The sequence below is a fragment of the Osmerus mordax genome, chromosome 11 (assembly GCF_038355195.1).
Source record: "Osmerus mordax isolate fOsmMor3 chromosome 11, fOsmMor3.pri, whole genome shotgun sequence".
Taxonomy (NCBI): Eukaryota; Metazoa; Chordata; class Actinopteri; order Osmeriformes; family Osmeridae; genus Osmerus; species Osmerus mordax.
In genome coordinates, this window is record NC_090060.1 from 7437134 (window position 1) to 7453083 (window position 15950).

The 15950-nt window shown below is 45.4% G+C and overlaps 1 protein-coding gene across 1 annotated transcript; it reads left to right on the forward strand.

Annotated features, from left to right (window-relative positions):
• scn3b (sodium channel, voltage-gated, type III, beta) lies at window positions 1-7785 on the forward strand. Its single transcript, XM_067246852.1, has 6 exons — window positions 1-166; window positions 531-620; window positions 2277-2440; window positions 2698-2923; window positions 5590-5728; window positions 7722-7785. Exons 2-6 carry the CDS (start codon window positions 572-574, stop codon window positions 7783-7785), a joined length of 642 nt encoding a protein of 213 aa, XP_067102953.1. The 5' UTR covers window positions 1-166; window positions 531-571.
• The last annotated feature ends 8165 nt before the right edge of the window (window positions 7786-15950 follow it).

Here is a 15950-nt window from a genome sequence, read left to right on the forward strand (position 1 = left end):
TGTTATGTTTTTATAATGTTCTTTTCCTTAAGTTGGCGTACAGAATAGTTATTGAATCGCTTCCAATACCCGCAACGCACAGACACGTTATCGCCACACCGCCTGGAATCCACAGGTTTCTCACGGCTTTTTTGATGCAGAAGCTCCGGATTCACAGTTCAAGATAGTGAGTGTCCGCTCTATATTTCTCAGTAGCCTACTCTATCTTAGAAATTGCACACCGTCGACAACAGTTCACATATAGATTTACATGTATAATTGCAATCAATACATTTCTTACAGTCTATTTTTTCATAAAGCTTCACAACTGTTTTAATGAATCATCAAAACAAAATTAAGTCGTTTATATTAATCGTTTATATAAGTCGTTTATATTAATCGAAATATTTGGATTTAGTAGGTTAAACTAAGCACTTCGGATAAGTGGCAAGTTTAGAAGGCCTAACTCCGTGCGTCGCTGTCCATGGTCCTGAAGACATAGAGGTCTCACAAAAGCTCACGAAATCTAATTTTTCTCTCATTGTGGACAGGCAGAGTTTGCCCCCAAGAACAATCCGTGCAAACGTCCACTATGCTAACCGGAGCAGTAGTGCGTTCTCTAATTCTTCTGGTTGTAGTTGGTAAGTGTTTTAGATGTTTGTGCCCTAACCCTAACCCTAAACCTAAACATTTAGCAGATGTTTTTATCCAAAGCAACATACAGGGGTGATTCATGTAACCTCTTGATCTGCAGTCAAATGTTGTATCATTGAGCTAAACCCACCCCCACCCCATATCAAGAAGTCACTGGTCAAATCCCCCCTTTACAATGCTTTAGATAAATGGGTTTGCCAGATAAAGGATACTGCACACTTCTCCTTTGTCTGTTCCTGAAAATAGAACAGTGAACTCATTCAAGCACAGGGGACCAAGCCGACCCAACAGTCAGAACTAGCATGAGAAGACAGCTAATGGATAGATCTTTCTAGAGGCAACATTAGGAGCTTCCTGTTGGCCCGTTTCCTTCTGTGTTTCTGTGTCACTCTAGCTCTCTCTGTCTATATCTCTTCCTCTCTCTGTCTTTCTATCTCTTTTAGATTGTATTTCTCTCTGTCTATCTTTCTGAACCTCTTTCTCTCTCTTTCGGTCTCTCTCTTTCGGTCTCTCTCTCTCTCTCTCTCTCTCTCTCTCTCTCTCTCTCTCTCTCTCTCTCTCTCTCTCTCTCTCTCTCTCTCTCTCTCTCTCTCTCTCTCTGTTTTTTGCCTCTCTCTATTCCTCTCTCTGTCTCTCTTTCTCTGTTTCTGACTCTCTCTATTCCTCTCTCACTCTCATTTCCATCTGGTTGTCTGGTCTCTCAGAAAGGCTGGAGATGTGATCAATGTTGACAGTGTCTACCCTGCAGCTCTGTGGGTTATGTAAGAGCAGCTCGGCCTGCCACAGTCATGCAGGACAACACAGCCCTGACACACATCCCTGGTCCCCACATCTTTACATCCCTCCGTCTCTCAATCCCACAGTCCATTCTTAAATCCATCCTCTCCCACCCTCCCTCATCTTCAATCCACCTCTCAATCCTTCCTCCACTCCTTCCTCCACTCCCTCCACTCCCACCCACCCACGGTCCCACATCTGTCAGTCCTACAATCCATCCTCTCCCACCGTCCCTCCATCCCACCCTTCAGATATCTCTCAATCCTACACTCCCTCCTGCTCTTTACTCACTCCCACTATTCGTCCATCCCTCCATTATCTAACTACCAGTGCACTTGGCTGGATAATGGTGTGTTCTCTGTGTGCGGCCTCGGCGCTCACTGGCCTGTGAAATTGTGTTTAAGCCCACGGTGTGATTTAGTTTAACAGTGTGTTATCTTTCAGAGCGGTGGCGTCTGGCGGGCCATGGGGTCGTCTGGGCTGGAGAATAGCAGTGCTGTGGTCTCGCCATTAGGGTGGGGGAGGTTGTGGTGCTGGTAGGGGAGGGGATGGGGGGGGGGTCAGCAGATTGTTTGATAGGATGTACAGCAGGAGCAGTAGAGGATCATGGGTAGAATGAGGTCACCGCTCGATGATGGTCTGGATGATGCAATGTGGCGTACTCTGGAGGGAGATGTTTTTGTGGGTGAGAGATAGGGCCGGTCTCAGCCTCTAATTGTGCCTCTGTCTCTTTTATTGTGTCTGACTCTGACTCACTTCTGCCCCTACCTCTTTTGAACTCCACCTTTGCCTCTTTCTCTATCTCTATCTGCCCTTTTCTCTACCTCTGTCTTCATCTTTGCCTCTGTCTCTTTCTCTGCCCCCAGTCCACCCTAGCCAGTTGGTGTGTGTGGATTTGGAGTCCGAAACAAACGCTGTTGTGGGGAACCCCATGAAGCTGATGTGTATCTCCTGTATGAAGAGAGAGGAGATCACCCCTAAGACAGAAGTGGAGTGGTCCTACGAACCTCCCGGACAGAATCCGATCACTGTAGGTTTCTCCTGGTCACATGATCCAAGACCTGCATCTATCCATGCATGTTTCGACTGTCTAACTGATGATGTGTGTATGTGTGTATGGGTGTATATTTGTGCTTATGCATGTGCACCTGTGTGTGCATCTGTGCATGTGCATATACATCTGTGTGTGTGTGTGTATATGGGTGTATGTTTGTGCATATGTATGCACGTCTGTGTATTTGTGTCTGCGCATGTGTGTGCATATGGGTATATGTGTGTGTTTGTCAGATCTACCGGTATAATGAACGTCCTCTGCCGGTGGCGGGGCCCTGGCATGGCCGCCTGCTCTGGAACGGCAGCAAGGACCTCCAGGATGTCTCCATCAGCATCAGGAACGTCACACTCAACGACACGGGGAAGTACCAGTGCGTGGTCTCCCGGCAGTTTGTGTTTGACACCTACAAGCCCTTGTTCCATCACAGCAAGGTAATCCATCTGGTCGTCAGAGAAGAAGGTACGCATCCATCCTTCTCCCCCTACTTCCCATCTGCCATCCCTCTGTCTCTCTCTCCATCCCACCATCCGAACCCCCTTCAATATTTTCCCTCTCCATTTTTCTAATTAATTGCCCTCTTCATCCATCCACCCTCAATCTCTAAATTTACAGTGAGGGAAGGAGAGAGGCAAAAAGAGGGAGTGAGGGAATGAAAGAGAGAGAATCGTAAATGGACTGCATTTATATAGCGCATTTAATTGGACACCCAAAGCACTTTACATTTTGCCTCTCGTTTACCCATTCTCATGGTGACGGAGCTAGGCGCTAGGCTGCCCATCAGAAGCAGCTTGGGGTTCAGTGTCTTGGTCAAGAACACTTTGATACATGGTCAGGAAGAGTCAGGGATTGAACCACAAACCTTGCTTGAGTGAATGACACTCTCTTACCCCCTGAGCCACAACCATCCCAGTTGGGGAGTTAGGAAAGGAGGGAGGTAGAGAGGAGGGAGTGAGGGAGGCAGGGAGGGAGGGAGAGAAGAGGGAAGAAGGGAGAGGAATAGAAGAGGAAGTAAAGGTGTCCCCTCTCTCCTTCCCTCACTCCCTTTTCTCTCCCTCTCCCCTTCCCTTTCTCCCTATCTTTGTCCTTTCCGGTTCAGTACAAGCTGAACTATTTGCTGTATGATGTGTATTCTTATCTATACAGTTCACAATGTGCAGTGCAGCTAGCTCCCGCACACCCCCTTCCACTCCCCATTTCCTGTTTGGTTAGCGCCTTTGGCGTTTCAGCTTTAAATAAAAAGAAACATTTTAAGACATTCTTTAAAAAAATGTATGCAATTGCTATCACTAACAATTACCACCCCCCTCCTAAGTTTCCCTGCTGTCACTGTGGTAACGTGTTTTGCACCAATAATTGTGTTTTTGTTCTGTCCTCGCTGTTGTTGCTCAGTGGAGAGCAGTAGTTGTCAGGAAAAGGCTTTATTCTGACCAGCTACTATACTGTGTTTATTAAGCTGGTAATGTACTGACTTTGGTCTGTCTTCATGCTGAATGCTTGTCTTGTCGAATGAATAGTCTCTCACCTTAATCGAATATACGAATATGTATATTTGTATTTGGCCATGTTTTTGCTTTATAGTATCTCTATGTGTTTCTCTGTGGATCGTCAGAGACACACACATATAGATGGTTGTATCCAAGTGGTTGGTTTACGTCAATGAAAGAATACATCTAAATGACTATCTGACTTTCCTTTCTAATTCACACAATACCCTTGTATACCACATAACAATATATACATATATATTGTATATTTTATTTATTACATGTTATACTCATTCCATGTTAGTGTCAAACTGCAAAAATACATTGTCTATATGCAGACAGATGCAGACAAAGCTATAATGTTGCTAATGTCATCTGTGCCTTTCCCAGTCAAGTCAAGCAGAGCGACTGATTGTGGTTAAGCTGCAGCTTAGTCAATCTTTTCAAGGAATCACCTTACATTAATGGTATTTAGCAATTCACTGCAGAACGTTATCAGATTAAGGGATTTTTATTAGGGGTCACGTTTCCACGTAATAGATTTAAATCATTTGAACTTTGACAAACTATGATCCAATCTGTGGCATTTAGTACATTTGAAAATGCGTGGTTTGAGTCTCAATGATGTGGACGTTTGACCCAGCCAAAGTATGTTAATCTTATGCGAGTCAGGTGGCTGAGCGGTTAGAGAATCGGGCTAGTAATCAGAAGGTTGCTGGTTCGATTCTGGCTGTGTCAAATGACGTTGCATCCTTGGGCAAGGCACTTCACCCTACTTGCCTCGGGGAGAATGTCCCTGTTTACTGTAGGTCGCTCTTGATAAGAGCGTCTGCTAAATGACTAAATGACTAAATGTAAATGTTATGCTGCATGCCTGCCTGTGCTATAGCTGTACTGGACTTGTTGGAGTTTGGCACCAGCTCATCAGCTCTCTTTTTTTGAAGGAAGGACTCTTATTTTGAGAGAGAAAAAATCTCTGTGTGATTCATATGCTATTTGCACAATATGCAGACTGTATAAGTAAGCTAAATTGTTATTACTCACTTCAGGATCAATTATTTTACTTCATTCAAAATGTGAGTGTCTAGTAAAAATGAGAATGTGAGTTTTACTGAGAATGTACGGTAGACAACTTTTTGGCAATTTACTAACAACCTTGGTTTCAAAAGTCAGCACAATCACTTTATCCTGGGACCCTTCCTGGTAGAGAATGGTGAATGCATGCAGGGAACCACCCGCATCATGAGAGGAAATTGGTTTCAATATCACCATTAGCGTTGCGAATGGTAGTTTAAGAGTGTTGCATAATAAACTGTTAACAACAGGTTGGCTCTTTGGATATCTTACAAAAACGGGTGATACTCCCATTCTGACTTTCCTTTCGGATCTCACGTAAAATGACCGATATGGACCAAAGACTCCTCTCATGTGAACACAAGGCATGCTTTTCCATCTCCAACGGACTGAGTCTCACCTTCCCTGACTTCCTGTACACTATAACTGTGATAACTGAGACAGGGGCTGTTCACCTCTCATATAGCATGAGATCTGGGGAAATGTTTTAATGACTGTTCTGGTGTGTGTGTGTGTGTGTGTATGTGTGTGCCCGTGTGTGTGTGTGTGTGTCCCCGGCCTCCCCAGCCATGGAGGACAAGGCAGCGCTGTACTCTGAGATCATGATGTATGTGCTGCTGGTGTTCCTCACCTGCTGGCTGCTGGTGGAGATGGTCTACTGCTACAGGAAGATCTCCAGGTCGGACGAGCAGACACAGGACAATGCGTAAGTACACACAGCACTGAGAGAGAGGGAGGTAGGAAGAGGGGGGGGGAGAGAGAAGAGGGAGGAAGAGAGGGGAGAGGGAGAGAGAGGGAGGAAGAGAGGGGAGAGGGAGAGAAAGGAAGGAAGAGAGGGGAGAGGGAGATAGAGGACGAAAAAGAGGGCGGTGAGGGGAAAAAGTAAAAGATAGTGCGTAGACAGAGAACAAGTGAGTGATTAAGTGAAAGGGACACACTTTCCAGGCCCTAAGTCCCTTCTCCTTGTCTTAAACTCCCCTCAGACCTCTGAAGTGTGCCATTCTGTCTGACACACTCTCTGAACCCACACAGCCTGTGTATTAGACTCACACACACACTCTACATACACATTGTAGAAACACACACACTGTGTATTGGACACTCACACACTATATGCACACTCTACACACAGGGATATACATTCCTGTCCTGTCAGCAACCACATGCTTTGTGTGTGTGTGTGTGTGTTTGTGTGTGTGTGAGAGAGTGTGTGTGTGTGTGAGAGAGAGTGTGTGTGAGACAGTGTGTGTGTGCGTGCGCATGAGTGGTGTGTGACCGGGGAAATTATGCAGGGAACATGTTTAAAATCCAATCGCGTTTGTTGAGCCTTCTAGCTTGTCCAGCCAGTGTGATTACATGGGTTATCTCCAGCTGGTGTGTACAGTATGATGATTAATGGCCCATTGGGAAGGAGCCTGTAATTCCAACATGCTGTTGTTGCACAATTCATCAGAACGATATGCTGGCGATGAATTGCCCGGGGGGATTTAACAGTGGTCATGCTGATTGTATCAAATGTATTGTGTAATATCTATTGTGTTATATTCACTGTCCTAAATCTATTGTGTGATAATACAACCTGCATGTATCGTGTATTCCAGTCCCAGATTGTCTCCCCTACACTGAATAGAAGAGGCTAATGTTCACAGCATGTACAAGCGATCGTGTGTTAATATCAATATCCACACAGGGAGGGAAGTAACTTTGTTCAAACCGACTGCTAGAGATGTAGGTTGTCCATAGGCGTCTGGAAACGGAGAGAAGGGGTTTCATAAAGATGTGATCAAACGTATGCTTCTTGGAGGTGACGTTGGATGATTAGTTGGTAAATTTGTTTTAAACAGACATGCCATGCTCTCTGATCTCTGTGTCCAGCTAATGGGTATTGATCTCCAGTCTGAGAGACGCTGCATTAAGTTTGGACAGCTAGTGGAGCGTTCCCTCTGTACTGACTGAGAGTTTAATGGATCGGAACCACCTGAGTAATGCTACTGTGCTGGGTGATCTCCCCCCTCTCCCCCCCCCCCCCCCTCTCTCTCTCTCTTTCTTTATCTCTCTCTATCTCTCTCTCTCTCTCACACACACAGAGATACACTTTTCCCCACGCACACACGCTCTCTCTCTCTCTCACACACACAGACACAAATTTTCCTATGCACACACCCTCTCACACACACACCTCCACACACACATTCACACACTCTCACACACTTACTTTACACACACACAAACACACCCACACTCTCACACACTCCTACTCTACACACACACATTCTCACACACTTATACACAGCTAATGCATTGTTCTAGAAGGTTCCAAAGCTTTGGGTTTGTTAAAGGGTCATATATCACACACCTCATGTAAGTAGGGGACAGCTATTCACAGCTGAACCTTGGGTATTACAGACATTCCTGTCTTAGAGAAACAACAGAGGACATGTCATGACCAGTCATGACATGTCAGCCATGTGATGACAGTGTTTTCTCACATATTCTATAGAGTAGAATTTAGCTCATATAATTCTCATATCAGAATCAGGCTCCTGTTTAACATTAGATTTTCCACATTGTTATGATGATAAAATGTGTTGTTGTGGTGTGACTACATTCGAATGGAGGCACCCTGGTGATGAGAAGAGCGTCCTCAGGGTCTTAGACATGCCTGTGTTTCTGTGCCCCCCCCCCCGTGCTGTCTACAGGACTAACTACTTAGCCCTCCCCTCTGAGCAGAGAGACAGCCTACCCACCCCCGCGACCCAGTAGCAGTCTTGACTGTTACAGACATGACACGGTATTTATAATGCCCCCTCCCCCCCGGTCTGTGATCTGAACTGATCCGGAACACCCCCTTCCTCTCAAATCAACCTGTGTTCCTCGACTCGCCTCATCCTCCGCACTCCTCTGTTCATAGTCCATTTTCACGCTGTCGTTCCGAACAATCCTTGCGCCGGCTCCCCCCCCCCCCCCCCCCCCCCATCTGCGTGCCTTCTCCACTCTGACAGCTGCCATTCAACATTCTTTCAACATTTCGATACTTTATCGGAACTGTTGTTCTCTTCCCCAGTACTTTTTAAAATCAATGTCAGAACTAAGATGTCCTCCAAAAAGAGGGGTGTGGATTTACCCCCCCCCCCCCCCCCCCCCCAAACTTTGGCATCATTCATTTCAACAGTCGAGGATTAAATGTGATTGCAGTTTTTCTCAGCTGTCACTGAGATGGGAGCTGTGGAAAGTTAGGAATGAATGAATGCTGACAGCTCAGAGTTTTAATGTTTCATGCCGTGTTCAAAGGCACAACAACAGACGCTGCCTCGAGTGACTTCTGGAAGTTTCCACTTCACATAACTCCCTTATTTTAACCTCTTTGTCAATTGTGTTATTGAGATCAGGGATTGAACAGCAATTGAAGAGAAAACTAAACTGTGCTTTTATTCTCTGTTCCAGGTTCTGACCAATTAGACGGATCTTTCGCTATCACTTGACGGAACAATAAGGGCCAGGGGACGGAACATTTTGTGATGTCACTTAGAACTCCCATCAGCCATGAAGGCAACCAGGAAGTCTGCCAAATCTCTCCTGTGATTGGTTGAGTGATGGGGGGTGTTCCAGCCAAAATCTCAAGTGCTCATTTACTCTCCAGAACTTTCACTTGCTTCACCATCATCCCAAGAAAGCTAAAGACAATTTCAAAAAATACTTTTGTTCAAATAATGAATAATGGATAAGTTTTCTTTTTTTTTCTTTTTTATCAATATGTGGGACATGATTTTATGTTTTTGCTTTTTGGTTTGTTTATCTTTACACTTTTGATACAATGAGCTTTTTAGGTCAAATGTTTTGTTTGACTTGTTTGAGTTTTTACAGAAAATGGATTTGCATACAATTTATATGGGTGGACTATTCCTCACATTTGTACTGAGAGAAAATGTTTTTACACCCACAAGGTATTACACAATGAAGTTATTCCAAGACAATACTAGACACACACTGTATAAGAAATCTAAGAAGTATCCCCAAGATCCAAGGTGTCCAAGGTTTAAATTTCTAATTTATCCACCAATAAGTCTCCTCTTGTCAGCATGCTCCATAATAACAAAACTGCCTTTTTATATTTGCTTTTGCTTTTTTCATAATATAATATTCAGACATGAGGGCTTGTTTTTGCTATTGTCTGCAAAGCCAGTCATATTGCTGTAAAGGCTAACTGTTTTTCTAGTACTCTAGTGACATTAAATGTATAAGCTTGTGTGCAATATGTCTCAGAGGGTCTCTGTGTGCTTCCTGATGCATGCAGCTGTGGAACACAGTAAGCTCTTTCCATTGTGCTGTTATTAAAACTATTCATTCAATTTGCAGTAAGAGCTTCATTTCTCTTTCTTTCTCTCTTTCGGTCTCTCTCCTACCAACCATCCTCTATCTGAGGTTCTTTCTTTTGTCTGTTTTCTATTTCTGCCCCACAATCAACACTGCACTCTCCAGCTCTCAAACAACAGTGCAATTACACTGTTCTCTTAAAAACACAAAACATTGGGCGCCCTGTCACTCAGAGACACTTCAACTACAGAGAAAGCAGTCAATACAGAGGGATGGAAAGCATTCTTCCATGTCTGACTTCCAGACAAAGACTTTTAACATTTTCAATAGGAGGATAAGTGGTTAGAAGTACTAGCCTTCCATCCTTAGTTGGACCGTTAATGGGCTGTTGCATTTTCAATGTAGATCTGACACATTTTCAGGACTGCTTTAACATGATAAGGGCCTGGCTAGTTACATTTAGTACATTTCCATGAAGTCGTTTAGCAGGCGCTCTTATCCAGAGCGACTTACAGTAAGTACAGGGACATTCTCCCTGACCAGTCTGTAGGTGGGGGGGGGGGGGCACCTGGCTACTTCCTGGAAGAAACCCAGAGCGCAGCGTTCCACGGCCGTGACAGATTTAGCCACTGTCGCTATAGCAACCCATGCAAGCCCTAAGCGGGTGAGCAAATCGTCTGGGTCTATTGTGTTCTGCATGATGTGTGGCGCGCATGGTTCTTCAAACTACAGTCAGACCATATTTAGCCACCTCAAACTACAAAGTCAGAACTTGCTTAGCTACCTCAAACTACAAGGTTACACTGCTCTGCTCCCTCAAACCTCACAGTTAGGTATTTCTTATTGGCCACAAACCACGGAATTAGACTCTGCACTGCTCCCTCCAACCACACATTTAGACCTTGCTTAACTACCTCAAACTATACTTTCACACTGTTCTGCTCCTTCACACTAAACAGTCAGACCTTAGTGAGCTACCTCAAACCACATAATCAGATTCTGCTCTGCCTCCTCAAACAACAGAGTAGGCATTCCTTTGCTAGCTACGTCAGACTACAAAAACTCCTCTGCCGTCAAGCAGACTTGGGGAGAGTAGAGGACCCAGGACCCTTCAGGGAGGTATTTGTTTTCCTCAAAATGCAATAAAACATTCAATGTAGCAATAGAAACAGCTCCCCACAGCAAAAAAGGTTCTGCCTTTTATATCAGATAGAGCGTTCAGTGGTACAACTCAGTTTCACTACAGATGTTGTAGGTCCGTTGTACGTTTACATTTAGGGTTATAAGTGGACTGAGCTAAGAAGGGTACTGTCTGGAACCTTTCTTTCCTCTAGGCTCTTCAGTTGCTACAGATCGTTCTGTTTAGCCACCCTTCCAATACTGTACTAGGCGCCTCCAGCATCCAGAGCTGATTGCTCCTGTAATCCATGATGCTGTCTCTGTAATAAACAGATCTGCTCAATATAGTCTGTTCCACTACAGCCTGACAGCCCCCAGAGCAGACAAATCTCAAACGAGGACGACGTCTTTACTGAAATACTGAAGCAATTAGAGCAGGGCGCCGGAGCTGCAGCTCTGATTACAGACGACGTCTCCATCACACAATTTGCTCCCACACAAAAAGACACGCCCACACGCACATGTATGGATACACTGACACATGGACGCTCAAACACCCCCCCTACACACACACACACACACATTCGGCCCACATACACGCATGTACACGCGCACTCCACACACAAATAGCCCACACTCATATACCCCCCACATTCACGCACACACACACACACACACACAGTCTCCACACCCCCAGCTGCGGCAGCAGAGGCATGATTATCAACACTCCCAGCCTGCTAGCAGCTCAAATCCAATTCTCACATAACAGTTTGGTGATAACACTGGGTCACCCGGCTATTTCATCATTCAGCTGCAATGCAATTACGGCTGCATTGCTTTGCTTGTTATTGCCAATACATACCAATTTCTGAGCTTTTAGGAAAAAACTAACAGTTAACTGATGGCATAGGCCTTAACAGAAGCCCGTATTTTGGCTAATTTTGTTTCAGTCATATAAGCTCTGATTCAATTGAGGACAATCACACTTGCTATTTCCTCCTGGCTCTCGCCGGGGTGAAGGCATGATGAGGGAGAGGCTCTCACTGTCACCCGCATCACGTCTACCGAGATGGGCCCGATTCAAAACCCTTCTGACACAAGCGTCTGTGTTTGAAATCTCCACTCAGCAACAATGGCATAATCATCACCATCGTCCTGATGGGTTGGATCAATCCTGCATGCAGGGTCTTTGTCTCCCTCTAGTGGGTGACACCGATAGACAGATTCCGAGTTGGAAGAGGGCAGTTACGACAGTTCAAACGCTACGAAGCCACTTAGACAATAGGTCCACGATTGGCTACAAAACAACTACACCAAGAGCCATGACTTTCACACAATGTTGGTAGCCAATAGCAACACTTATCAGAGCTGAGCTGTTATTAAGTCTCTGCACACTCCCCCCTTCAACGAGATTGTAAACAGGAAGTGAACGCGACTGTTGACTGTTGACCATATATGGAGCCTGGCTAAGTAATGAGGGGATGCTTGTGATCAGAGAGGCCATGTCATCAACCCGTCCAGCATGACTCAGATGGACAGATGCACAGACACCTCTCTCTCTTAAAATCACAAGTATTGATCGGGGATCAATAGCCACCCTGCTGGCTCAGGACAATTTATCCTCTGGAGATTCAGTTTCGTGATGGAAGACAGGCTCTTTGATAAACCACGAGTGCTACTGTAGCAGAGTGTTGGGTATCCTGGGTTGTCCTCGCCCCTTCTTCAGCAGCGTGGTTCTGGCCTCGACTGGACCACATTGTTCCACTGCCAGGGTCAAGCCAGGCTGAATGGAGCCACACACTTCGGTTGGAATGAAGCTCCCATCCTATAGTTCTCTACCTGCAGATGTGTGCCAAAAAAAAACAAACATGACAGTACATCGATGCAAGCACGCCATGGATTTCTTGTTTGGCGGGCTGTTTCAGGGCTGTTAGTGGGCTGTTTCGGGACTGTTTCAGGGAGTTTCAGAGCTTTAAGACCCAGCTGTTTCAGGCATGTTTTTAGCTGTTTTACAGCTGTTTGAAAGCTGTGCTAGCCATATGCACTGAGATGACTCAGTAATTTTCTACTATGCATTGCAGGGTATCCAAAGCTGAGGAGGTCCAACCATCACATTGAGGGCTCTGGTTTACTACACTGATTCACACAATTATAATCCACCAGTTTCAGCGCTTGGCTGGACTATGCTGCTGACTCGTTCCTTTTTGAAAGCTGAATAGGTTCTCTCTCCCTCTCTCCCTTCACCTTCTCTTTCTTCACCTCCTGTTCTTCGTCTTCCTCCATACACACCTCCTCTTCCACCTCTTCCTCCTACTCCTTCTCCTAACATCCCTCCTCCTCTCCCTCCTTACATCCCCACCCCTCCTCCTCCATCACCCTGCAGGGACACAGTGCCCATGCAGGGCCCTCCAGGACACCGGAGAGGGAGTTCCCAGTTTGCCCCCCGACCATCCGGCCCCTGCTACTCCATAAGAGGGTGTGGTCTGGAGAAGGGAACAGGGGGGAGTCCGGGTGCTCTGTTTCTGCAGATGACACCATGGGATCTGGGATATTACATGCAAGGCTATCATGGGCTGTTCATCAACAGAAGAGACAGTTTCATGGCAAGGTCATATCAATACACAACTGACATAATTATATGTATGGTCCAGACTCTCCATTATTGAACATAAAACTTAACAACGTAAAACCTTCAACAGATTTATCCAGCTTTTTAAATATTTAGTAGATGATTTACTGCCAACCTCATTGTGGTGTTTGTTGTGTTGGTTACTATAGTTAAGCTTTTTGAATCAATCTTCAAACGCACGTGTGTCTGTGTGTGTTTCCAGGCCAAGGCTTCCATTTGACTTAACAACTATCTGGTTTGATAACATCTATAATTTAAAAGCATTGATGTTCCCCTGGAACATAAAAAGCCATAACAATTGTCATAATATATGGGAGTACAAGAGATTCGTTCACTGGTTATAATCAATTAGCATTTTATCCTCCAGGCAAACAGCAGTGTGTTATGAGCTTGCTCTCAATTATTGATTAAAGCAGTCAAACAGTAAACAGCGAGCAAAAAAGAATGAAAGAAAAAAATGTGATATCAACGTCACTCACAAAGTTGGCAGAAAAACGTAATCTGTTTAGATGGAACTTCCCTGCACTGTGTGTATCTGAATAGAAACAGGGCTTTTTGGGGGTTGTTGTTGAAAAGGTTGAGTTAGGAATGAAGACCTTGAGATATCCAGGGCTCACTTGGGTCATGGTGACTTCAGTTTGTGACCTCACTCTCATTGATGCAGCGAAAGTATACATTTCTCTCTCAAGGCAAACCATCTGCTCCTCCTTTTAGTCCGTTCTATCAACTATCTGCGTTGTCGTTACAACTCAATTTCCCATACTTGAGAATATTTTTCCATGAATCTCATTGACTCTGATGATGTCATTATCCTGTCATCAGTGATCTGTCCATCATGGCCACCCACCCCTCTGGCTCGACCTCCAACTCCCTCCTTCATTTTCTCTCCTGCTGCGGAGACACACACACACACACACCAACTTCAGACGAGTCGCCGGCGAACTCTGACGCTTTTCTGTCAGAACTACTCTTCATTCCACCTGAGCTGTCAGCACTCAGGGCCACATCCTCCTCCAAAACAACATCAAAGTTAATCAGATTGGAAATAATGCAAATCTCAACAGTTCTTTTTGAAGGTGATCGAGCTGCTCATTAATTGAGTTTAATTGAATCACTGTTGACATGCGTTGTTTGCTGGTGAGAGATATGCTTGGGGACAAGGAAGTACGTGAGACCCAGTCTCCTGTAGTACACAGTGAAGCGGTGCAGAAGCCCCACATTTACCAAGACACTCCAGAACACGGGTTGAGCATAACACTAAAGAAGTTTGGGGAGATTTATCTAAAAGCTGCCAACATAAACCACAACTGTGCCGTTGGAGGTTTAGTGTCTGTTTCCTTTGTCCTTGGTGTATCCCTGAAAGATCTCTTGTGTGTTGTTGTGAATGCGTTCAGTATTGGAGGAGCTGTTGAGGATCCTGTCAGATAGCTGATACCCAAAGGGAATATTCACCAGCGAGGCACAACGATACACAGCCCCCCCCCCCCCCCGCCCCCCCAGCTCCACGCTACGCGGCCTGAATTATGAAGCCATGAATTAAACAGCAGATTCTCCATATCTACAGTCTCCTCTCCTCCCCCATCATCCCTCCATCTCTTCACCCCCCCCCCTTGTCTGTCCGTCCCATTCAACCACACTTCAAACCTGAGATATCTTTGATTCGGCAGACAAAGGCTCGCCTTAAATAAAAAGAGCATTAACAAGTCAGGCTTGGCGGTGAGTCAATGGCGGAGCCTGTGAGCACTGCTGGCCCCTCAGAGCGGTGACGTAGACACTCTATTGTTAGTGAAATGAACACCTGGCTGACACAGACCTGCTAAACCACGGCTGTGTAGTCACACACACCTGAGGCCCTCCACCAGAACTGACACACAACACAGTACACAGTACCCAGACGTTGGAGTTACATCGCCAGCTCGCCCTGCTGTCTCCTCTCCTCTCGTCTCTCCTCTCATCTCCTCTCTGCTCTCTATTCTCCTCTCTGCTCTCCTCTCTGCTCTCCTCTCATCTCCTCTTTCCTCTCCTCTCCTCTCCTCTCTGCTCTCCTCTCTGCTCTCATCTCCTCTCTGATCTCCTCTCTGCTCTCCTCTCCTCTCTGCTCTCCTCTATTCTCCTCTCTGCTCTCTATTTATCCTCTCTACTCTCCTCTATTGTCCTCTGCTCTCCTCTCTTAACTTTTCTCTTTTTTTCTCCTCCTCTCGTCTCCTCTCCTTCTGAGAGGAGGTCAAACCACAGCTTAGCAACAGGGGTCTTCATTCAGTCTGGCTTCAGTATAGCCTAACTCTCACATTCCAATAAAAAACCCCTCCATGATTTATTAAACTAAAATCCAATTAGAGCCCATGATCAGAGGTAACGAGCAATGCCGGGAGAGTGGAGTCATGCTTCCCATCACTGATGATCAAAAAGCAATTCATTAAAACCAAGTCCAGCCTTCCTTCACGTCAGTACAAGGAACGTGGGAAGAATCAAATCATTCCTAATTGAAGAAGAAGATCATGGATGCCACCAAACCTCCTTTCCAAAGGAAGGAGCTCACCTCTTGTCAAAACTCATTTCCCCCTAAACCAGAGGGACCAATTAGCATTTAGAACACTCAAGGCACCACAGTGGACTGTCCAATCAACTCCAGTGCAGAGCTCCTTCATTATCATAAATTCCAGTTGAGCATCTCTTTGGGCTTTCAAGATGGAGATGGATGCTAGCGTCGCCTGGGTTTTAGCAGCTAATTTGCAGAGCACACTAATGAACACATTGAATCGATAGAACTTCACACAGAAGCATATGTTACTTGGCTATAACTCCACTTGAGACAACAATCACCAGCAGGCGAACGGTGACCTTCATTGACGGGACTTCAAAAGAC